Source organism: Hippocampus guttulatus, chromosome 8 (assembly GCF_054856545.1).
Source record: "Hippocampus guttulatus isolate MCC_2025c chromosome 8, RoL_Hgut_1.0, whole genome shotgun sequence".
In the NCBI taxonomy this organism is placed as follows: Eukaryota; Metazoa; Chordata; class Actinopteri; order Syngnathiformes; family Syngnathidae; genus Hippocampus; species Hippocampus guttulatus.
The window spans coordinates 12,462,386-12,487,252 of record NC_141268.1 but is presented as its reverse complement, the minus strand read 5'-3'; the positions used below and the strand labels follow the sequence as shown (position 1 = coordinate 12,487,252).

Below are 24,867 nucleotides of genomic sequence, written 5' to 3'. Positions count from 1 at the left end.
AACTAGCCTAAAATAATGGGCAATATATTAAAATTTCACGTGATGATGGGAGTTGCCATTCAAAAAATTCATAAGAGAACTCCGAGTAAGAAATGGAAAGAAACTCCTCTCTTTGTGAGGTGTGGTTGACCCCATTGTACGATAAGAGCCATTATTTCAAACACAGATTTTTCATCCTATTAGTGAGAAAAAAACTCTAATCTTCAATGTGTCATTCTAAATATTATTTCACGTAAAAAGAAAATAGTGAAATGAATTGTAAGCTATAATGTAAATTTATCCTTTCTTGAGGGCTCGTTAAAGGTTGCGAAGGGTCGCAAAGACGTTCGGCAGACATTCGCTAAAAGTTTTAATGCTCGCAAAGTTTTTCTAGTTGCTAAGAAATTTTGAACATGATCAAATCTGTTATGAATTTTGAAGATGTTGGCGACAAGAAAAAAAAACATTTGCTACATTGGCGAACCTTTGCAACTTTCCCACTCAGTGAGAAACGACCTTTAGGCCCACTTGCACAGTATTCAAATAGTGCTATGTATATATATTTTACATTTGCTTCTATTAATTGTCCCGATGTCAGCTGAGATTGGCTCCAGCAACCCTCCTGTTCAGGGTAAGCGGTGCTGAAAACTGGTGGATATATTAATTGTCATGCTGGTAGTTTTTGCACTTTCAACATTTATACTCAATTTTGGCAATAACTAAGGTAAAATCACTCATTTTATAAATTCACAGTCATCCATTGTTTGGAGAATCTCTGCTGCCTCTTCGCTGGGCCATTTTGCCCACTGAAGGAATTCCTGAGGCGCTTAAAAGTCCTCTTGCCTGCTCTTAGTGAATCTCACCTTCGCTCTCTTAAGATACTTCAGGAATAGCTCTTATCTTTGAAAGGATCGGCTCTTCAATTTCAAGAGAAATTCTAAAAAAAACAAAAAAAACCCCATCATGTTTCTCAGAATTTTCTTAGAATTTAGCCATTATAGGTTCAACGCTTTGCATGAAGAATCTTGAGAAATCCAGCCCCAGGTTTAGGTGTGAAGTTCCTGGGCAATGCAGTGAAGAGTGTATAGTATGTCTGCCTCACAGCTCCAAGGTTCTGGGTTCAAATCTCGGGCACCAACCTTGTGTGGAGTTTGCATGTTCTCCCCCCTGTGCCTGTGTATGTCCCCCATTGGGCAGAGGAGATTTGAACGCGCAACCACAGAACTGTGAGACAGATCTGCTATTCACATTTCTGTAACGTTTGAGTAATAATGACAACAGCTCCCATGAAAATTCATTGTTGAATGTTTATTACTCGGCTGAAAGAAAACAAAACAAAACAAATCTGTATATTCAGTAGATGCAATTAGCACAGAGGATCATCTTGTAATCTTTAACATATTATTTGGAATTCAACATTTCTTAATTATTTTACTGATGTGTTTTTTTTTATATTCAGCAAAGCCACGTGCGTCACATTTCACCAATGGAAATCAATTCAGCTAATATACACGTACAGCTTTGACTTTTTTTTTTTTTTTACCAATAATGAAACAATACACATATACAAAACGAGCACAATCAAATATGAATCCAAATCAGAATTTGAATATATAAAAAAAATAAAAAATGAGGCTGCAGGATGTTCTTTCAAAATGCTTACCATTTATCTACTTGCCAAGGTTTCCCAAAAAGGGATTTTACCAGCAGATGTGCTAATAAAATGAGCAGCTGCCGAAAAAAAAAAAGCTCGTGTTTCACTCCCTTTACATGCTAACAAGACCATTGGTGTCGTCGTCAGTTAGCAGCACAAAAACAAAATGCGGCTAGATGAAAAGCTCCTTGCCAGCAGGGTGGGTATTCATTGCTGATCAATAACAAAACTCTTCTGCCATTCACCCGCTGTCAATGTCCTCTGATTTATCAACTTTGGCTTTTGCAAGCTTTTAGTCAAGCTAGTTCGTAGTACTTCCCCGTCTCTGGATCAAAATAGCAGTTGAGGCATGGATCATAGAGCAGATTTAAATACTCGTCTTCCACCTCCTCTTCCTTTTCAGATTCGTCCCCTCCTGCGGTGAAGCAAGTTCATCACTCGGCATGGTTATTATTATTTTTTTTTAGTCAATTCACAGAGTAATGAACAAAAACAAGCACGCCTAACAATATCGTCAAGATGCTCATTGTCTGCAACATTAGCCCGCACAACAATAATATCCAAAATACAGACGCCTATAATTAACAACGCATTTATTATTGAGGTGGCAGCGGTGGAGAACTGCACGGGATCATACCGAGATGTTTCCACTCTATTATTTAGTCTCTCTCACGTAGCCAAATAACGTAAGTATGCGTCGCCAATTCGAATGAATAAAACAGCATGTCAAATAGACACTCCCATCTGGTTCTTGCTGGGGGGGGGGGGGGGGGGGGAACAAGGGCAGGCGGTGTACTACAACGGATACCACGATGAATTGTGATCGCTGCGGCATCTGTAAAGCTGTAGCAAAACATGCCAACAATGACACCAACAGAATTAGCAAACATGACGTGCGGGGACCATAATCTGTTGCTCTCTACTGTTTCTATCAGCGCTCAATAAAGAGCTTAAAAGTACATCAGTGTGACTTTTCTGTGTGTAAGGGCATGACGGTAAGTGTACTGTCAAAACACATTTGAAAAAAATGGATTTGCCTACGAAAAAAACAAAAACAAAAGAATACAGCGAAGCGCCAACATTCAACCGCGATAGAGCGGTGGGAACACACAAGAGCAGTTCTACTCAAAGCCTCTGCGGCGAAGTGTATAAATGTACGCTATATTTTCCAGGCACGTTTAGGTGATAAGAAGGCGAGTAGACTCTCCCAAGTGGAATAAAAGGAGAGTCATGTGGGGTGACCTTCAGACTCAGGTGGATTTAAAAGTTTTCTGCCATTTTCTCACCCCTCATCAATCAAGAGTTGAGACGCGATGAGTGACGAGGACCTTACGAAGCCGTAAAGAGCCCCCCCTTCCTGTAATCCTCACGACTTTAAAGCACACCAATTTGGCTGTTAAATTGACAGGCAGTTAAATGCTAAAAAGGTTATGGAAGGCTCCGGGTGGAACATTTTATCTTATCAGAAGTTGGGCGACGATAATGAAAACTAATTATGAGACACATTGTGTAAGGGGTTTAAAAAAACGATGTTGTAAACTGGAAAGGTTTCATCAATTAACCTTGTCGGTGTGTCTGGGGGGGCGGGTAAAGACCTGTAATGAGCCCCGTTTATTTTGACCTACACAGGACAGAGAGCTTCACTCTCGTGGGGTTTTTACTCCTAATTACAGTTGTGTGCGCATTCCCATCATGCTTTGCTGCACTGTTTAGTGTCTTGAGTGTTTCCATCAGTACGCCGCGCGCGCGTGCGAACGTGACGGGGGCATGTAGGATGCGTCGTCTCCCTTGACCTCGACAGACATAAAGAAGTGACGAGTGCGGAACGACCAACTTTCAGGTTTACTGTACCTCTGATTAGAGCCTGACGATGGTTACTTGTGTTCTCTGACCTTCTCTTGTTGCTCGGAGGCAGAATGTGGGGGCTGAGTACATCCATCCAGTCCCTGGGAAAAGACCATAAAGGATCACAGCCATGACAACAAGTGCCATTACGCTCGTCATTCCCACCGCAGCGCCCGGCAGATCCGAATTGCCTCTTTGACAAGCTAACAATGAAATCCCCATCATCGTGCACCGTCCCAGGCCTAACCAGTGGTCCACTGTCCTTGGGAGCCCCCTCAACGCTTGGCCTCGCCAGCCGCCGCGTTCGCCCAACTATCATTTGTTCCGTCCTGGCTGGCACTGCGACTTTAAGCTGACAACATTCTGACCCAGATAGCTCCTCTCAACCTTGCCCGTCTTCTGCGAGTTCTTTCTCCACGCGAGCGAACTCTCCCAGGTTTCAATTATACATAAGTCACTGCGCAGTGTTTCAACACGACACGTCTCCGGAGGAAATGTGACTTGGCAGCGCGGCAGAGATTAATCTTTTGAAACATAATTCACATCAGTTGCATAATCACCCATTTACATCTTTTGCCTCTGGACAAAGCATCTCATAAAAGCACATCATAGCATCTTTAATGAGGAAACGATAACCTCTGTATGTTTTAATATTCATCTGGCTGCGGGCAAATCAAACATCCATCACATCAGCAACAACAGCGAGGATGGGTGGTGCCACTCATTTTGATCTAAGGCTTGTTCGCATAAACTTAAAATAGGATGGTGGGGGGGGACAAGTACAAAAACTTATTGACACCAGATCTTAACTTGCCAGTCTCTGTTTACCAATCTAATGAGATCTAATACAAGAGCCATAGCTGTAGATAATGATGCTTGGATTGAAATTACTGTACATGTCTTTACCGTATGACAAATGCCTTGGAAAAAAAAAGTGCCTGAAATTATTCTCATTCATCCAGATCATTTCATTCACAAGGTCAGAACATTCCTGTTGCGATCAATTCAATGCTCTGAGAATGCACAAAGAAAATAACATCGCTCGCGATGCTTTGTCATATGCTACCGAGAACTCCGGCTCCGATAATAACGCTATTGTTGCCAATCAAATTATTACCTCGATCAACGGCTGATTTGAGATTGGATGGTATGAATGCCATTCTTGTGTTTGTATGTTGGAAATATTTAGGCTAATCAGTTTCCCCTATCACAGTCTGCTTGCATCGGGGCCTAGCATGACATTGACCCCCAACAGATCCAACAGATGGAGCCGTAGTTAAAAAAAAAAAACAAAACAAACAAACAACTGTATCACACAAAATAGTAATTCATGGAGATTTTTAGCCTATGCTGTGCCATAGTAATGAATTATTTGCATTTTTAAAGGGGGAGTGTGAAGTTAAAAAAAAAAGATCAAGAACGGATTTTAATAATAATAATAATAATAATGCATTTTATTTAAAAGCGCCTTTCATGCCACCCAAGGACACTGTACAGACAATAAGAAAATACAATGTAAAAATTTGTAAGCGAGATATTATATAAAAACAGGACATAAAATCATAAAAACATAGGAAGTGGAAGAGCTATGTGTTGTAGGCAATCCTGAACAGTACTGATTAACTGAAATAGAAGCTATTCTATTGACTGAAACACAGGCAACAGTCATTTAACAATTAAATGAACGTGTTATGTATGTTCTTTATCCTCGGGGGAGGAAGCAATTGTTCCTAGGTCTTGAGTTGAAGGTTTGGCAAACCCTCTAATTGACTGTATTTGGGTACCTAATGAGAATACATCCCTCCATATGTGTAATTATGCTCTGAATACGTCCGCGTCGAACTCAGCGCTGTCATCGACCGATTCTGCGAGCAAAACTGAAAATTGGACTTGAAATTGTCCAGTGGGACTTGGCAGTGATTATTGACATTCAGCTCTTCCAAATCTTTCCAACTGAAACAACATCAAGGCCACTCTCTTTATCACCCTGGCAATTACTTTAAAAAAAAAATCAGACGGAAGAAGAGAATGTGAAGAGGCATTTTAGGAACGTATTAAAAAAAAAAAAGCTCTGGCAACACTAAACACGGCAACATAAGCATTTCAACTGTCTGAAAAACTGTTCTCCTCAGAGAGGATGCCTTGCAGGACGCTCCAAAAACCCCGCATGACGGATCCCAACAGTAGCACAGTGTCAGCATTCAACACCTAAAAGAAGAGGGAATGGAAAACCAGCCACGAAAGCTTTTCATCAATATGTAAATCAAGGCCTGCTTCAAAGTAAAAGAGAAACAACAACGCAGAGACTGGAAGGTGTTTGAGGTACTTGTCAATAGCAAATATTCAATCCGGCGAGGAGAATCCCCAGCCCCACTGGGTATTCAAAACAACCCAGGGACAAATAAGCAAGGAAACATACTGAGGAAACCATCTAAAACTGTAAGCCCATACATCATTGCACTGCTTTTCATCAATAAATCAAAAGTATTCCCGTGGAGGAGGGTGAATTTGTCCATGATGCAACCCCTTTGTGTTCTTTTGTAACATGCTACACGCTCGTGATGCGGGCCAGATAGGATGAGGGACAAAAGCACAAAGCAAGCTCTCCATCCATTCTTGCTCGACTCCTAATCTGCTGCCGTTGTTAACCCGTAACGCCCGGAATTAATGGTAGCTTGGAGCGCCTTGCTGGACAAGACTTTGTCTGAAATCAATATTTATTCTCCTCTTCTCCGAGAGGTACTTCAGTCTAAGGACGTTAATTATTCTTTCAGGAAGATGTCTCAAACACACTTGAATTTTAATGAAGGTTACAGTTAACACCATTGAATCCGCTTTGCCTTCGCAATTAAGAATAGACCTATTGGCTGATTATTTATTGGTTAGTGGATCTGGTTGTTGATTCATGAAGATCTTTTAGTAGTCAAGGAAGGACGGAATGTAACCAGCGTGTGATTCCATTTCAACGAGTGTAATTTGTGGCCTGAGGAAGAACATGATCCCGGCTATGAGTAGATGAGCCACAACTCGGCAGGCCTTAAAGGCTCCGCTACATCTTCTGGGCATAATTATCCTGTTCGTGGGGCACTGGCGTGGAAACAGAAGCTCAGAACAAACGGAGAGCTTTGCCTATCCCTTGATTGCTTGAATATATTACATTGTTGCTTTGGGATAGGAGTTTGATTTGTTGCGTGAACATGCTCGTGTGAAAAATCACTCAAATCTGAAATCATCCTTCTCTATTGAAATGATTGCAAATGCCATAAGAAAAATGTAATATAACTATATTCAAAGGGAAAAATATTAAACAGTTTGTGCATCATGATTCATGAACATATGACCAAAGAGTTTCACAGCAACTTTAAGTGACTCAGAAAGCTGCTGCAATATTAGTCATTTTATGCAGAGGACAAAGAATATATGCTCGTGAGTAATGTCAGTCTTACACGTGTTACTGTCTTGTGTTCATGTTGCTGAAAACGTTATCACCAGGGGTGCGCATAAGCAGTGCACCGGTGCGCATCAGCAGTGGAAATTGGAAACTCAGCTCCAGCTCAAGTCTGTCATCAAGCTGTTATGCATTAAGAACTGGTCAGTCCAGCCTCAATTCACAATTACGCCAGCCGTCACAATGATTGCTTCCTAAGGCCAACTGGAAAAAAAAATAGATATGTAGGGCATTGTACACTCCGGGGTTACTTGCTTTGCTTTTATTTTGAAGTTGACCCTCACGGTGTGTTGCATCGTAACCAATGCAACAATCGTTGCCTTGGCTGGAGCCCTGCTAACACTTCATTCGCCGTGAGACCATACTTGAAGAAATTTGCGGCCCTTCCATTATGCAAGAGAACCACAGGTTTGAAGGTATTGTAGTTCATATTTGCATTTGTGGTTTAAGAGTGTTCTGCATAAAAATATTTACTTTAAGTATGAGTTGAAGTATTCTGTTAGCCACTATGCTGTGTTCAAATACAAACTTGGGTAACGTCCGTTTTGTAGAGACAGACCTCCATGAAAAGCCAGATCCCGTGGTTTTTGAACATCAAAATTGACATATCTGTGGAAAATATGATTTTTGTTGTGTTTTTCATCCTAAATGCATATAAAAAAAATAACTTTGTAAAATACCCACTCCACTCCTGCTTTTTCAGTTCTATCACAAAATAATTGAATTTCATTCTTTAATTTCATTGGGGTTGCCGTAAGTGTACATCAGATACACTTTTGTCCTGCAGTCAGTAAATTTTGTTTGGGTTAGGGTTGAAGCTGCGCAAACCTAATCGAGGTGAAATGTGTCCATATCCCTGCAAATCAAGTTCTAGCCTTATATAGCGAGTGCAACCCAAACTTTTTGGATTTTGTCGAACTCTGCCAAGCACAATTTGATTTCCATCATTATTTAAATAGCATTATAGCTGCCAGCGATGTGGTCTGACAGGCACAAAAGAAAATGGAAGGAAAATAATGTGTACTTGTAGGGAAAAAAAAGACAAACAGCAGTTAAGGGAGAAGAAAACAAACACAAAAGGCATTTATTTGCACTCATCTGCGAGGGAGATGAGGCCCCCGTCTGCATCTGACAGCTGACATTTAGCCTTAATTCTGCAGTCGGTTATCATGTGTTTCATTTCATTGTTTCATGTGGATGCAATGAAACACAAAGGCAGACCCCATCAAGGCAGGGAAATCGATTTATCTGCATGAATTGTAATTTTCTCTGCAATATTGTTTCTCAAGTAGATACGGGTTTTATGCATTCGGAAACCAAACTTGACTTATTATGATTTTTAACAAGTTCATTTGTTACAGAAGTAGGAATTGGCACATCATTGATAGATGTCATGAAAGTGTCAAATTCTAAGGTGTGTCTTTTAACAAACAAAAATATGAACATCAAGAGACAATTATGCCATGAGTACACACGTTACACTAGAATACATCTTTACAGTCATGTATGTAGTACCTCATTACATGTTTGGAGCTTGCTTACCTGGGGTTTGAGCACCGGAGTGCGTTCATTTCCTTCTGGTAGTGGTGACCCTGATTCTCTGGCTGGATCACAAAGAAAGCAAGGTTTTTAAAATCCCCCCCCCCCCCCAAAAATCATACTTAAAATGAAAGTTATTGATGGTGGTGGGGTGGGGGGTCGAGGTGGGGTGACAAGAAGAAGCGAATATTACGACAACAACCAAAAACGCTCCAACACCAAACACCCAAAATATTCTCATACTAGTATATTTATAGTCAGCTTGCAAATGGATGCAACACAATCTTCGTGCGCGAGATTCCATCCTGTACTGCAGATGAGACAAATGGAGACACTCAACAAGGGTGGGAAATTTTGATGTGGATAGTAAAAAAAAAAAGTTGTATTCCAGTATCAGGTACACTCATCCCCTACAAGAAACAATAACACATTACCTTGTGCATCTTGGCCAAGCAAAGGAGAATATCATTACCCCAGTAGGCTATTTAGGCTGCGTGGCTGTGTAAAGGCGCTTATATTGCTCAACTGTGATGTAACACAGCGCTTTAGTCCATTTAAGTTGTCGGGGTGCATTGGTGCCTGATTTAACTGTGTGTACTCTTCTAAAACCGTACCCTGTGGAATTCTGCCGGAATTAGGTACTGATGAAGACGAGTGCCATGTAAAGGGGATGCATGGAGAGAATTCTTTTAGGGAGGATATGGGTAATCTGACACGCCAGATGGTTTGTTTCGAAGAGCTACCTTGAGAAGGTCTTTTTTTGGAAAAGGGCAGATGCTTCCAAAAAAAAAATGGTTAGCACGTCCGCTTTACAGTGCGGAGGTGCAGGGTTCGATTCCATCTATGGCCTTCCTGTGTGGAGTTTGCATATCGCCCCGTGCCTGCGTGGGTTTTCTTCGGGTACTCCGATTTCCTCCCACATTCCAAAAACATGCATGGCGGGCTAATGGAAGACTCGCAATTGTCACCACGTGAGAGTATGAGGGCGGATGGTTGTCCGTCTATGTGTGCCCTACGATTGGCTGGCAACCGGCTCAGGGTGTACCCCGCCTACTGCCCAAAGACGGCTGAGATGGGCTCCAGGATGCCCGCGACCCTTGTGAGGATAAAGCGGATTAGAAAATAGATGGATTGACGATGCAACGGTGTGACAATTGATATGTATTACAAGAAGACCGTTATTGTCATTTATTACCAGAAATGTAATCGATTTTTTTAATGTGCAATGTTTTCTGCATGCGTTACTCGGACTGACATACAGCAATGCCGACATTTGATATTTTGTGTTTATGCTGTACCATGAGAAGAAATCAATCATATTTTTTGCCGTCTTCAATTGAAGCCAAACGTGCAGCTCCATGTCGGTCCCGTCATTTTTTTTTAAATTGCCATCTGCTTCTACATCTTATTCATTCTATCAGTGATTTCCACAACGTGGAGGAGCATATCGCTTCCTGCCCTTGTGTTAGCAAGTGCCATGAGCGAGCTCAGCCTTGTGGATATAAGTCAAGCCTGCATCTAAAATTGGACCTTGAGCATTTGCCCTCGCGTGTATGCCTGTCGTACCGGGTGCACTTCCAGGTTTTGCAAATGAGGACATTACTATTGCCGAACATATTTACTTAAGGAGTGACACCTGTATATTGTCTTTACCAAGTTATGGAACGGCACGCTTCACTGTTGTCTGGAAGATGGTGATTCCAACAACATGGCAGTCAAAGTCATATCTGGTACGCATGGAAAACAGCCCCCCCCCCCCCCGCCCCCGACACATTTAATGGTTGAATCTCGAAACAGGGTCAATCCCAGTGCTAATGCAACTATGCGATATGCTCTACCTGGATCTAAATCACGATCAAGATACCTGCGGTATGTCTCGAAATGGTAACGGGCTCATAAAATTAGCATTTGTAATGACCACATTCACTGGGGATCATACAGACGAGCCATTTGGGACTCGACGGGGCTGCACTCTTCCTTCCTAAGTGCAATGTGCTTATGCTAATCGACAATAGATCCAAATGACCTTCAAGGGCCTCTATACCATCTTTGAATTCTAAAAAGACCATCGGGGATCATTTCAAATGACCTAAATAATTTCGAGCCGTGTGGGGAAATGCCTACTATTCAGCCAGTGTATCTTTTAAAGCGGTAAGAGCCCAATTAATGCGTTCCCATCTCCATAATCTTTTGTAATGCAGGAAACACACCAGGAAAAGAGGTGCGTTCGTACTTTGCCGTAGCCGCGGATGAGGAGCTTGAAATGGAAATGAGCAAGCGTGCGGGTCAGCCGCAGTCAGTGAAATTATTCCAGATGGGAACTAGAGGGTCAGTGTAGTCGTCATTACCGACGGTAAGCGCACATGTGCACAATGCTGACTCGGATGAAAGTAGCCGAAGTCGAATCTTGTACAAACCACGGAGGTGTGCGTCCAGGTAGACGTGTCCTCACTGCTCAGGCTCACGCTGACGTTACACTGGTGGATCTGAGACGCACCGAGGCCCGAGGCTTTGTGCTCGTCTTCTTCCTCCTGCTCCCTTTTCAGACTGGCAAGCATCTGGAGCTCCGCATCATCCCCCCCGTGCAATTGCAGACTGTTGGCTGGGTTTGAGTGCCAATCACCGCAGTCACCAGGCTGGATTGTGTCGTCTTCTTCCTTTGAAATAATTTCCCCAAAAACAAATCACTTATGCAGACTGACTCCGTCCAAAATGAAACGGCTTTGCATTCTGCCAACCTAATTCCGCAAAGCCTCCAATGTTGTGTGGATCTCTCGCAACAGCAGACGACAAATACTCAAATATCAAAGGCTAAATGTTTTCTTTTCATAAGGCCATCTACTCATTTGAGAGAGCAGTGCAAAAATGAGCCCGGCTTTGCCCCGGTGTGAGTGGTGAGTCGGTGAATTAATTCTCATAAATAATGAACCGAGGCCCGGGGAGAACGAAATTCAAACACGTCATATTTGGATGACAGCCTTTCAGTCAAAGGCGTCACTGCATGCTGCCTGTCAGGAGCTGCCACAAATCAGCAGTCAGGCGCTCCAGCCATGACGAGGGATGCGAAGACGTGTCGCGACGCCGTTGTGTAAACTCCGGGAAGAAAACAGCCGTGAAACACATCTCCCTTCAGGGCCTCGCCGTCACTCGAGCTGACTATGCTGATATCTTGGATTCCTGCCTCCAGCTCGTGATCACACCATATAGTCTGATCCCTTTTCTTCATGACATGACAATCCTTAAAATAAAATCAACACATGATCCCTACTCTCGTTGCTTTGCAAGCTTTCGCTTCTTTTGTCTTTCCATAACCACTCTCCTCACTATAAGCCCAAATAATGTGCCAATATGAATTCAGAGGATCAGGCTAAACTTGCAACGGGGGGGAAAAAGAGGGGGGGGGGGATATTGCGTTTCATGCTTTATAGCGTATTACCAGCTAACCCTGCGAACATCCTGTTTGGAATGGAATGTAAAATGTTGAAATACTTACACCGTTATTTGACTATCAGGCCGTTGATTTTATCCGCACGGTGAGTTAAATTTATGCTTCTCAATGGAACACAATTTCCAGGGCTCCAAATCAAAGTTAGGCGGGAGTGAAAAAAAACAACCCCCCCCCCCCCCCCTTGTAAATTTGTGTCACATCTCCGTTGCCATCTTTGTGTCAAGGTGAGTCTTTTGTCAACCGCATTTAAACTGTTTGGATGAGCGCTGACGCTTCAGGCAGACCTTACCTTGAACGGGTCATCCAGTGAGACTTCTTGAAGACGACTCCTTGACAGTGATGCGCTGTTGCTCCAATCCGCAGCCCGGTTTCTTCCCTCTGCTTCACCTGAGCCACACCTCTCATCTTGTCTGGTACCAAACGTTGAATGACAGTGTCCGGAAGCCATCCAATCGTTTGCGGACGGCAGGCGCATTTCACTGGCAGCTGGACGAAGATCTTCCACTGATGCTGTTTGCTCAGTGTTTTGATCCTCAGGCTGAACTTCCAGTTCCAAATTTGGATCAAGACATTGGGAAATGTCAGGAGTAGAGTCGGCCGGTAATGTTCGATGTGGGAATGCAGAGCAGCTCTTTTCCTTTAAGAAGAACAGGAATTAGGTTCATAAAAAATTGCTGCTCAAGTTAAACCATCCATCCATGTTCTGCCGTTTATCGTGTTCAAGGTCACTGGTGAGCTGGAGTCTACTAGAGCTGACTTTGGACACAACACAAGACTGGATTTTGTGAGCGTGAAGCATAGAATACATTGACGGATTCAGATTGGAAGAACATTTCTTTTTCGCGTAACGAATGCACATCGACTGCGGTTGGTTTTTATTTAACACAGTGGCGTATAAGTAAATAGACAAAGCTGTAGGCTGAGCCGGGGGGAGGGGGGGAATGTTCACGGTTCTTCAAACATGAATATAGCTGCCATCATACGACACTGATGCCAAACACAATCCATTACAGGACGTTGCGGACTACAACTTGCGCCTGAGGTGAGTCGCTTGTCAGTAAGACAAAGCACAACTAGATTCACAGTGTAGAATTCAACCTTTGATTGCCAATGTTGACTTAGTGAGCAGCATTGTGCTTATTTCTTACACTGAAAAAAAAGATGTGATCATAGCATGTTTTCTTTTAATCATCACGGGTACATTTCTATGCTGGAGTATTCTCTTTTTTTTCTTTTTTTTTTTTAGGGTTGTGCTGTACATGAAAAACCAATACTTGATGTCTGAGTCATATGCATAGAAATGAGATACCGCAGAGACCCCACTGACGCATAAACTGACTTTGTTTACTGTGATTAGAACCTCCCAGCAACATAGAGCAAAGTGCAGCTGGTTAAACTGTAGACAATTGCAGAAAATAACCAATCACAACATTGTAACAAAAAAAAAAGTAGTTATGAGGACCCCAAAAAATCTGCCTTTTCAAGGCAAACAATGCTGCTGTTTTGATTGAGGGCGGCCCGGTGGTCGACTGGTTAGCGCGTCGACCTCACAGTGCAGAGGTTGCGGGTTCGATCCCGGCTATGGCTTTCCTGTGTGGAGTTTGCATGTTCTCCCCGTGTCTGCGTGGGTTTTCTCCGGGTACTCCGGTTTCCTCCCACCTTCCAAAAACATGCATGGCAGGCTGATTGAACACTCTAAATTGTCCCTGCGTGAGAATATGAGGGCGGATGGTTATTCTTCTCTGTGTGCCCTGCGATTGGCTGGTAACCGGTTCAGGGTATCCCTCGCCTACTGCCCGAAGATGGCTGGGATAGGCTCCAGCACCCCCGCGACCCTTGTGAGGATAAAGCGGATTGGAAAATGGATGTTTTGATTGACACTCCGTCTTACTTTTTGACTCTCGTCATGTAGCTAAGTGAGGTCACCAAAATAATGGAAACAGCTCTCAGTATGAAGCAGTGCGATCCCGCACCTCTTCCAAATTAAACTTCTGTGATAAATATATCGCCTCGTTATGACCCCTTTGAATGTGTCAATCAAAATTGAGCATTACCATTTGGCGAAAGCATGATTGTTGATACAGATCTCGTTATGGAGCTCATTGGATTGCCTAAGTCACCGGTGTCAAACTCAAGGCCCGGGTGCCAGATCCGGCCCGCTGGGTCATTTTATGTGGCCCGCGAAAGCAAATCATGTGTGTCAACTTTCTAAAATCGGTACCGAAATGTGAAATTGTCATGTGGAATAAATAACGTTGAGATTTCGCAAGAATTTTGTTACCCAGTTTACACTCACTTGAACAAAAATGTAACAAACTATTATAATTGACTTGACTGATTTCAAACTAGTAATCTATTAATTTGTTGTCTAGAAGTAATAATTTTGTGGTTTCACTGTCATAACGGCCCTCAGAGGGAAGATGTAACTCCAAATTGGCCCGCGACTAAAATTAGTTTGACACCCCTGGTCTAAGTGATCATAATTATGTGCCAGGTTGGTCTTCGTGTGGGTATAAAAGCACAGACTTTTAAGTGAAGACGGCACAAGTGATTATTCTGCAAAAGTGCCGAGATCAGCACTTGAGCACGTACAGTTTCTCACACTGACTAATAGATGAAGCATAATGGTGCCGTGCTGTTGACAGACGGGCCATTCGACTGAAATCTTAAGAAGACATTGTAATAAGCAGCATCCCCCCAGACTTGTGTGTGCCAGTTTTGAGTGGGAGAGGGGAAAAAAAAAAAGAGTGAGAATCGCAAGAAGCGAATCTGGAGACATAAAGTCGGGAAATGCGGTCGTTACTTCTCCGGAAACAAACACAAAGCTCCCTGAGCACGAAGAGTCTGCCTTGTCTCCATTTCTTCTCTCGGCTGGCTCCATTTGCGGCGAGCTTTATTCTGAGGTGAAAGGTTATGATAAGCCCTTTGAGGCTTAAGCTTATCAGCGCCATATGTTCATTGCTTTCTCCTCCTTTCGATCCTTCATCATTCGACTTCAACTGCAAGCGAGTAAACAACTATTAATGAGTATTATTGTGGCCAGATTGCTTTGCAGTCTGTTACGATGTTGAAGGCGTATTAATGTGCGCTTTTTTTTTTCTTCTTTTCCACAATTGCATTTGGCGTTTTATGTACAACCGCGGTATAGCTCCCGAGATCACAAGCAAAAAACGATCAGTGCTTTTAATATTTCTCTGTGTTTAAAAACAAAATGGCTCAAAAGAATTCCACGAACCTGACGCAACACCTTGAAAGATGAGTGAAGAAATGAGCAAGCTGTCAGAAATGAGTGAAAATCTAAATCAAGCCGGTGTGTAAGATAAATCGTGTGTGCTTTTCTCCACCATGTTGGCGGCTCAATATCAAGGAAAGCTCTTTGGATTGCAATGATTAAGTCATGTGTTGCAAACTGGTTTTACAACCACCAATGTTATTCTACATATGGTTAAAAACAACAGAGCTCTAATAATGATTTAAATCAAACGTTTAGCAAATAAATGAACATTTTATGAACAAAAAGTTCTGAATGATTCAATGCAAATGTGTTGAAAAGTCACGGTGAATATAACTGAACTGTACTGAGGTATTCTTTCGTGTACCGCATGGCACTTGCTGTCAATTGGTAGGACAAAGCAAGGGTGATCTATTGCTAGCCAATAAGCGATCAATCACCTCTACTGTTTGCACCTTATGAATGTATACATTTTTATTAAATATTACTTTATCGGAATATGTCCTTTTGCCACGTTGTGCTATTATCTAAAGTGTGGCAGTATGTTATTAATTGTTAAAAAGTGTTGCACCGGAGGGCGGCCCGGTAGTCCAGTGGTTAGCACGTCGGCTTCACAGTGCAGAGGTACCGGGTTCGATTCCAGCTCCGGCCTCCCTGTGTGGAGTTTGCATGTTCTCCCCGGGCCTGCGTGGGTTTTCTCCGGGTGCTCCGGTTTCCTCCCACATTCCAAAAACATGCATGGCAGGCTGATTGGACGCTCTAAATTGTCCCTAGGTGTGAGTGTGGGCGTGGATGGTTGTTCGTCTCTGTGTGCCCTGCGATTGGCTGGCGACTGATTCAGGGTGTCCCCCGCCTACTGCCCGAAGACGGCTGGGATAGGCTCCAGCACCCCCCGCGACCCTCGTGAGGATCAGGCGGTTCGGAAAATGGATGGATGTTGCACCGGATATATATAAAACTGTGTATTAATGAATTGAAAAGCGTTGATGTCACAATGAACAACAAGTTTCTCAGCAATTTATATGAGTTTATAAGAGTGCACACATTCCCCTTCAACTCGTGTAGTGGATTTTTATCAAATTATTGAGATGTTGTGGCCCTGCGCATGAATATACAAGTAGCTTTCGTTTTAAAAAGCTGATATTAGATGCCAAGGTTTTGATGTTTTGGGGTATTGTCTCTATCAAAGGAAATCCTTGAGCATGGCACAGTTACTGATTTGATAGACGTACTATTTGGCTTAACTTGATTAGAAAACACAAAAAACCCCCACAAGCGTGGCTCCCGGTAAGTGCGGCCAAGGCTGGTTTAGTCCCACCAAACTAATTGGACACCTTCATAAATATTATTTTCCTTCAAGATTAAAGAAGTTTTGGTTTGTTCCAAATTAAGAATAAGAACTAAAACGCCATGCAATATTTACAAAAGAGATCCCCCTCCACAAAGCAGTTGGGTTAATGCTGTTAAGTGCCAAACAAGCCATTCTTCTTCACCCCAACACGTGATCGCTTTTGTCATTATGCTGTAATATTTAGTTTGAGAGGCGCAAATGAACATGGCGCCATGCGTGCAGAGCAACATGGAAGGAAGTTAAACATTGTTCGTTTGCTTTCACACTCCACAACGTAATGAGTGGAAGCCAGTTGGAAATCAGTTGCCATTAAATTGGAATTACAAGACTTATTAGAGCGTTTTGAATAAGTAAAAGCAATTAGCATTTCTTTGAAGACAGCAGGCTTTAAACTCAACTTCCTTGCTCAGCATAAAGAAAATGACTCCATAAATTTCGGAACCATTCATACATTATCTGATTGCAATAACCTGGTTGACATTTTAACTTTAAGTATAGTTCAGACTGGGAAATGTGCAGTGTGAGAAAGCGCACTTAAAGTTAATATGCATTGTGACAACACCAGACTATGCGAGCTGTGGGAGCTGCCACTTCACATTGAAGCATAGCATGAAAGAGGAAGCAGTTTTGGTTTTTCCCGTGAATTACATTCTGACTGTACAATACGATGCCAGATTGAATTAGGTGAATTATTAAACCCTAATTGAAACACCATTAATACACTGAACCCTCTTTAAAATGTTTGAAATGTATTTTTTGTTGTTATTTTTAAATAAAAAGCCCATTGTTGTGATGAGAGATGAGATAAGTTCACTGGCACTATTATGCATTTGTTAATAAAATAAAAAAAAATAAAAAAATAAAAAGGCTGAAACAACGGCACCGCTGCCAATTAAACGACAGCAATTCCTTGAGAGTAGCACACACCCATGAATACTATGCCCACAATTTTTTGGAAGTATTCGTAAATATTACACTCCCCCGATATCCTGGTTGTTAGTTGCCCTCTTAGGGCAACTGGGATAAGTCACCTCCAAAACAAGTCGACACAGAATCTCTGCCTGAAAAGTAAACAGGCACCAAATTCTTGGCCATCTTGCAATATGATAAAAAATCGACAGTGCGGCCTGTAATCCGGTGCGCCCGATGTATGAAAATGTATGAAAATAGAGTCGCTCATTGATATTGCGCCTAACAATCCGGTGCGCTTTATGGTCCGAGAAATGTGCACATTTCGAAATGAGAATTAGGGAGTCAACCAGCATCGTGGAAGGGATTTGTGTTTGACTTTGGACGTTCCACTGCACATTGTTACGCCACTAAAATAAAAACGCCACGCTACAAATCGTGCGGCTCAAGGCAGCTGGTCATTTATGTCAAAGCGATAGTGAGCAATGTATCTAACTGAAGAGGGTGCCTTTGTGTGTCCCCCTACTCTCCCCTCCTCCCCAGAGTGAGCGTACCTCATCACTTTCACTGCCAATGAAATCATCTTCGGGCTGGGCTTCACCGCGTGTCCCATTTGGGCTTTGAACCTGATCGCCTCTCATCTCCGTCTTCCGCTCACCTCGGCCTTGGCCTCCTTTGGGTGAGTGGGGCGGGGATGCGAAAGTGAACACCTCCTCCCGCAGAGTGAGCTGCAGCTCGGGCTCATCGTCATTACTCTCCCAGCAGCTCCGGACCTGCGGGTCAGGAGAGGAAGCGGGCTGGGTCGAGTCGGGGAGAGGCTCTGCCGGTGTGGGCGGAGGCGATATGGAACTTGTGCCCGGTGAATTCAAACTGCTTTCGTCTAGAAGAGAAGAGAAGACAAGAGAAAAGATTGAAATATTGAAATCTAAAATAACTAAATCAATGAAAAAATGAAGGAGGTATATAAATGTTATAAGAATCACAGGGTCTAGAATAGAGGATTCAATCTATTGGAACGCATAGTCTTCACTTCCGCTAACTCGACTGAGAGAAATGGGAGCGTATTATTTAATTAAGTCCAACCTTAAGAAAAAGCTGCAAGCATTCATGTGTGCACATGAGAGACGCTCGGCGCTCAAACTCCACAGCGGGCCTGAGCTCAAACATGGGGGCACCTCTCGATATGAATGAGCAAGCACGTTTCAACCTCTCGTCAGTATAATCGCTTCCTCTAATTGCCCACTGTGTGGCAATCCCTGGACCCGGGAGATGTCACTCTGACTTTTATTTAACGTGCCACATTACCATTAATGAACTAACTACTGTGAGCACGATTGGCCAAAGGAACTCGCAGCTCCGGAGGAACGGCTATAGACTGGAAATTGTGCTTCGCTTCAAAATAGCGTGTGCGGCTAATGAAAGATGCTGCTGCCGAAGAAATAAATTCAATGAGGACTGCAATATTATCACATCCTATCAAAAACTACTGATGGAAGTGAATACTGTAAAGTGAATAATCCCTTCTTGGCATTTTTAAAATTTCAAATTAACTCCATCTATGCATTTTCTATAGCACTTGTGCTCATTCGGGTCAGGTGGGTTGAGGGGTGGGGTACCCCCCCAGACTAGTTGCATATTCACAAACAACCATTTATTTAGATTCACATGTATGGATAATTTAGAGCAGGGGTGTCAAACTCATTTTTGTCATGGACCATATTTTAGTTACCGTGACTGAAACCATGTAAAGAAGTCAAGAATAACGGTTTACTCCACTTTTGTCTAAGTTACTGTCATGACGGGTTTGGTAACAAGAAACTGCTTACAATATTGTCCTTATTTATCACAGAAGAGAATTTTAAATGTTGCTACTGATTTTAGCTAGCGTTATGGAAGTTGACATGTTTGATTTGGTTTTGTGGGCCACATAAAATGAGGTGGCGGGACGGAGCTAGCCCCCGCGCCTTGAGTTTTACACCTGTGATGAAGAGTCTTCAACAATGAATCTATTGAACATGCATGTTTTGGCAATGTGGGAGTATGCACACAGCAAATTTTACTCTGAAAATTATTCAATTTGTTCCCAGTACAGAGTAAGATTTGCACTAGGAAGAAAGTAAGATCTTCGGCGTCATTTTTTTCCTCTCTCAAAGTTGTGGATTAATTGTACTCCAAATGATTGAAACTAACTTTTATTTTATGGGAACATAAGTTAGTCAACATCTTACAGCGATGAGAGCCTCATGTATTTTGAGCGAAGAGATTTTGAGCCATTCTGAAGATTTAATGCCGCTCGAGTGTACTCCAAAATTTTAAATTCAACTCAGAGGGAAAAAAATAGTCGCTCTGTAAACTTAATGAAGCAATTGTACTGTGTAATTGTTTTATTTTATTTTTTTTTCATTTATTGAAATTTGGCAAGAATGTCAGCAAGAATGTCAGCAAAACGCTTTTCTGTGCTGTATCAAATTTACAAGTCATTTACGTTCACTTTAACGGGACTTTCAAGTTTCATCGACTCCTCAAAATGATCATTAAACGCTGATCTTCCACCTACAGAGTACATATTGAGTAACATTTACTCTGAATTGTTGACTCTCTTCCAAGAGTAAACTTTACACGAGACTGCGTTCAAGTACAGTATCGTCTGTTGAGTAAAATGTACACTCTACGAAATTTACTGTGAAGAGAAATCCCACACAAAGACATACGGCGAACAAGCAAACTCCACACGGCAAGGCTGGCGCCCGGATTTCAACCCCACACGCCGTAACTGTGAGGCAGCCGTGATAAACACTGAGCGAATGAGCTGCCCTGACCACTATTTAGAAAAATATCCTGCCTGGTTTAGTTCCCTCCCTACTCCAACACACCTGATTCAATTGCTCATGATCGTCTTAGGTCTCTACAGCGCTTGCTGATGAGCTGAATATCAGAATCAGGTGTGTTGAAGTAGAGAGGGAGACATCTAAAGCAGTCAGGATTTGGCTCTCGAGGAAACTGAGCTTCCTACCCCTGTTGTATAGCCACAGCTCACATCCATCCATTCATGCATCCATTTTCCTATCCGCTTTATCCTCACAAGGGTCGCGGGGGGTACTGGATTCTATCCCAGCTGTCTTCGGGCAGTATGCGGGGGACACCCTGAACCGGTTACCAGACAATCGCAGGGTACACACAGAGACAAACAACCATTCGCGCTTACCTTCACACCTAGGGACAATTTAGAGCATAGGTGTCAAACTCAGGTCCTGGAGGGCCGCTGCCCTGCATTTTTTTCCAAGTCTCCCTGTTGCAACACACCTGATTCAAATGATCAGATCATCAGCGAGCTCTGCGCAAGCCTGACATTGAACCTGTTCATTTGAATCAGGTGTGTTGCAACAGGGAGACTTGGAAAACATGCAGGACAGTGGCCCTCCAGGACCTGAGTTTGACACCTATGATTTAGAGTGTGCCATGCATGTTTTTGGAATGTGGGAGGAAAGCGGAGTACCCGGAGAAAACCCACGCAGGCACGGGGTAGAATATGCAAACTCCACACAGGAAGCCTGGAGCTGGAATCAAGCCGGGTAACTCTGCAATGTGAGGTCGACGTGGTAACCACTTAGATCACCGGGCGGCACAGCTCATATTTGAATCCCAAACGTCTGTGCTAACCACTAAAATTCAGTGATTCCAACTTCTCCTGAGCCAACTCACTCATTTTACTTTGGAAAAATCTCAAGGCACGCTAATAAACCCCCCAGAAATAATAATCTGACCAAAAAATTCTGAAATACCGATCTCAATGTATTCACAAATGGACATCCTCAGCGTGTGCAACGCTCAGTCTTTTATGAGTGAACCGAGAAAAAGTACGTACGATTACCATTTCCTGATGTGTGCCGCATTCTGTTGTGCAACTGTGTATGAATCCAAAGATATGTGTTAAGCATTTTGGCTTTAAAGAATAACATCAGTAAGCATGCGTGCCTCTCCCAGCGTTCGCACGACGACCTTCCAAATGCACTTGTTTTTGTTGTGCGTGTGACGAAAGACTAGGAATAGCTCGGCTCAAAAAATCCGCAGTCGAGGACCACGGCGTGGGTGATGCGAAATTGAAAAAGGTGGAACAAAAGCGGTGATGTATGCAACCTAGAATCAGGCTCATTAAAATTCCGGCAACATTTTCAAGCAAACTGAAATTTGAAATGAATTACAGCAGCCTGGATTCAATGCTACTCTGGTGCCAGCTCACTCGACGTGTCTTTTGAATAATTAGAGGAAAAGTAGCCATTATTCTGCCTGAAAGTGCCATCGTGCTGCTTCAACATTCCCAATAGATGTGAGCCTCACCTGCTTTTAGGACCTCTGTCGTTTCTTTTGAGGTCAAAGGTTCTTGTCTGCTCTCCAGTCCACTTGATGGAGGACTGGATTTCTCTCGGGTCTCATTTCTCCTGCTGTGGCCAACATGAGCAGGCTCTTCAGTGGCAGAAAAAAAAAGCACCATTTAAAAGCAGAAGTGGTTTTGTCCTTTCATACATGCATTCGAGCGTTTGCGGTGTAAATGCATTCGAGCGTTTGCGGTGTACCCAGCAGTGCTTGGAGCCTTTCCGACACTGCGCTTTGGACTCGTAACTTTCGCCTCTCAGATGCTTGCTTGTTGAGCACTTTGCCTCTTGGAGGATGCGCCTGCAAGCTGGAGGGTGCTCCTATGTACAATAAATGCCAGTCGACTGTGAATTAAACCAGTCGCGCAGCGCAGCAACAACGCGGGGTCTTGTTTTAATTCACAGCAAAAGCTTTATTAGGAGTTTTACTCATTCGACTTATTTTGATCTCAAGTGAGCTTTCTGCTACAATGGCAATCAATGGGGGTCCACTTGTCATATGAATGGGGTATCAACGGACCACCACATTTGGTAAACAACCGTTCACACTCACCTTCACACCTACGGAAAACTAATCTATGTTTTGTTTGTTTGTTTGTTTGTTTGTTTTGTTTTTACGTGGGAGGAAACTAGAGTAACTGGGGAAACCACATGCAAGCGGAAGGAAGGAGCACCAAAATTCAGTGTGGCACTGAAATATAATATTTAGCGCTGTTTCCATCGAGAAAACTTCTTGGAAAGCTGTATCAGAGATACTAAATATTAGAATCCCATCTTAGTATGCTGCAATGCAGTTCTACGGCACTGCAAGTTACAATCAGAATAATAAACATTTATTTTTGAAAGGATACAGGATAGATCATACAGGATGATGGAAAATGCAATTTTTTTATGTTTATCGACAAAAAGTTGGGATTCTAGAGTGCCTCTCAACCCATCCATCCACCCATTCCATTTTCTGATCCGCTTTATCCTCACAAGGGTCGCGGGGGAGGTGGTGTCCCAGCTAACTTTGGGCAGTAGGCGGGGGACACCCTGAACCGGTTGCCAGCCAATCGCAGGGCACACACAGACAAACAACCATCTGCGCTGAGACTCACACCAAGGGACAATTTGGAGTGTTCAATCAGCCAGCCATGCATGTTTTTGGAAAGTGGGAGGAAACCGGAGAAAACCCGGGGAGAACATGCAAACTCCACACAGGAAGGCCGGAGCCGGGATCGAACCCACGACCTCTGCACCGTGAGGTCGACACGCTAACCATTGGTACACCGGGCCACCCCGCTCAACCCGTCAAGTGTGAAATTAATGAACAGTTGTCGCCGAGGAGAGAGCCAATAGCCCACAGGAACATGCCAGCGAGTTTCATCCCACTCATCGTCATTCGAAGGGAAGCCCGGCTTGCCATTGGCCCAGCAGTACGTCGGGTAGGATGAGGGCTGCCTCACTGCATTCGATGGGCCTGCCCCCTTTAGCGAGTTGATTTCACCATGGCAAGAAATATACCGTAAAATATGTCTATAATTTTTGATCCCGATGGTTTTATTCATTTAAAGCATGCCACAAACATGTCAAGACACTTGGGAACGGTTTTATAACGTGAAAAAAAAACAGTGGTTACTACAATGGACAGTTTATCATGTTATCCGGTGACAGGTTGTTATTATTAGTGCATGAAAGGGTTAAAATTGCATTATTAAATTTGTAACGGCTGAAATTGTTTATACCGCCCTTGTCTTGGATACCTAATCATAGATGCGGCTGGATGTACAATCCACTTTTCATTTGAACTGCTGCGCATCAAGGTGACATAATACAGCGTGATGTATATACCGTATAAGTGCCAAACCAGATATCAAAACGAATCATTACCCGCTTGATGAAGGTGTGATGATTCTGCATCTCCACCGTGTGCATTAAATTGCTGGCGTGTCGGATTTAAGGGTGCCTGTGGGACATATTGCAAAGACAAAAAAAAGAATGATGAGTAATACCATGACATGAATGCCCGAATCATAAACAGGGATGTCTTGTGATGTCGTTTGTGTTCTTACTGTTTTTTCATTACAGGGTTCCCCTTTTTCCATCCCAATCGTGGCCTGGCCGCCTTTTCTTCCAGCTTGTGTTGCCGGTGCAGCGGCTCTTGAGCCCGAGGCCGTGTGTGGAGCTGCCTGGGGCTTGCTTCTGTGAGAAGTGGCTGATCTGGCGGCAGGATGCTGGTCAGGTCCTTCACGGATCGAAACAGTTATTGATCTTCAACAATAGCAAGTGCGCTCCTGCTTGAAGTGGGGCTGCAAATAATAAGCACTTTATCTAATGCCGAAAATGATGATGATCAATGATGATATCAATTGCAGTTGCACAATCAATTTGGTAAAGCTGTGAAAGGCGTGGACATGTTCTCTCGATGGTCTGGGGAGAGCAGGTGGTGGCACATTTCCAGCTTTGTATCATGTCGCATTTGGACAGGCCTATTTGATTCTCGGAATAAAGAACAGTTCAATTGACGACACGGGAGCATTGGCATCTACACGGCCATTTACTTTGGCGGCGTGTTTCAGTCTCCTATCAAAAGGTAAAAACTTGTGTGATGTTTTTCGAAGAAGGCGCAGCGATACAAAGAGACGCGCAGGGAAAGCAGCAGTCCGCGAGAACTCGTGAAAGAATGTGGGCAAAATAAACTTGCAGTGACAGATGCCTAAATCCTGGAGCTGTAAATAAAAACAATCTGCGACCTGGAATCAAATGCGTTTTGCGTAGGAATGAGATGTTTGGGTTGTTTATTGCGACTTTGTACGTAACAGTTCTTGACAAGGCACTGGGGCAAGCAGGCGGAGCTGTCGCCTTTTAACCGGAACATCTTCTTTAATAGCAATCCTTTTTAATTGTGATGAGGGAACGGTATATGCTAATGATGCGAAGCGACGATAAGCTGATTCTTGTAGGTGGTCGCTTCTGTCTTTTGCGGGCACCGCCACTCGAGTCAACACGACCGAAACGGCTGTCAGAACAAATAAATATATGCCGATAAAAGCGGCCACAGAGGCTGCAGGACTGGATTACTGGTGCATGTCTTTGTATATGAGGAG

The 24,867-nt window shown here is 43.2% G+C and overlaps 1 protein-coding gene across 1 annotated transcript in view; it reads right to left on the bottom strand.

Moving 5' to 3' along the window:
- Window positions 1-1,311: 1,311 nt before the first annotated feature.
- Window positions 1,312-24,867, bottom strand: part of cfap20dc (CFAP20 domain containing) — a 28,423-nt gene continuing 4,867 nt past the window's right edge. The window contains exons 8-17 of the mRNA XM_086117948.1: window positions 23,833-24,005; window positions 23,646-23,726; window positions 21,980-22,100; window positions 21,744-21,869; window positions 17,960-18,285; window positions 12,203-12,550; window positions 10,883-11,122; window positions 8,469-8,530; window positions 3,485-3,579; window positions 1,312-2,048 (exon numbers count right to left, since the gene is read on the bottom strand). Coding sequence (XP_085974074.1) covers window positions 1,930-2,048; window positions 3,485-3,579; window positions 8,469-8,530; window positions 10,883-11,122; window positions 12,203-12,550; window positions 17,960-18,285; window positions 21,744-21,869; window positions 21,980-22,100; window positions 23,646-23,726; window positions 23,833-24,005 — 1,691 coding nt within the window. The 3' untranslated portion in view covers window positions 1,312-1,929. The remainder of the gene's footprint in view (window positions 2,049-3,484; window positions 3,580-8,468; window positions 8,531-10,882; window positions 11,123-12,202; window positions 12,551-17,959; window positions 18,286-21,743; window positions 21,870-21,979; window positions 22,101-23,645; window positions 23,727-23,832; window positions 24,006-24,867) is intronic.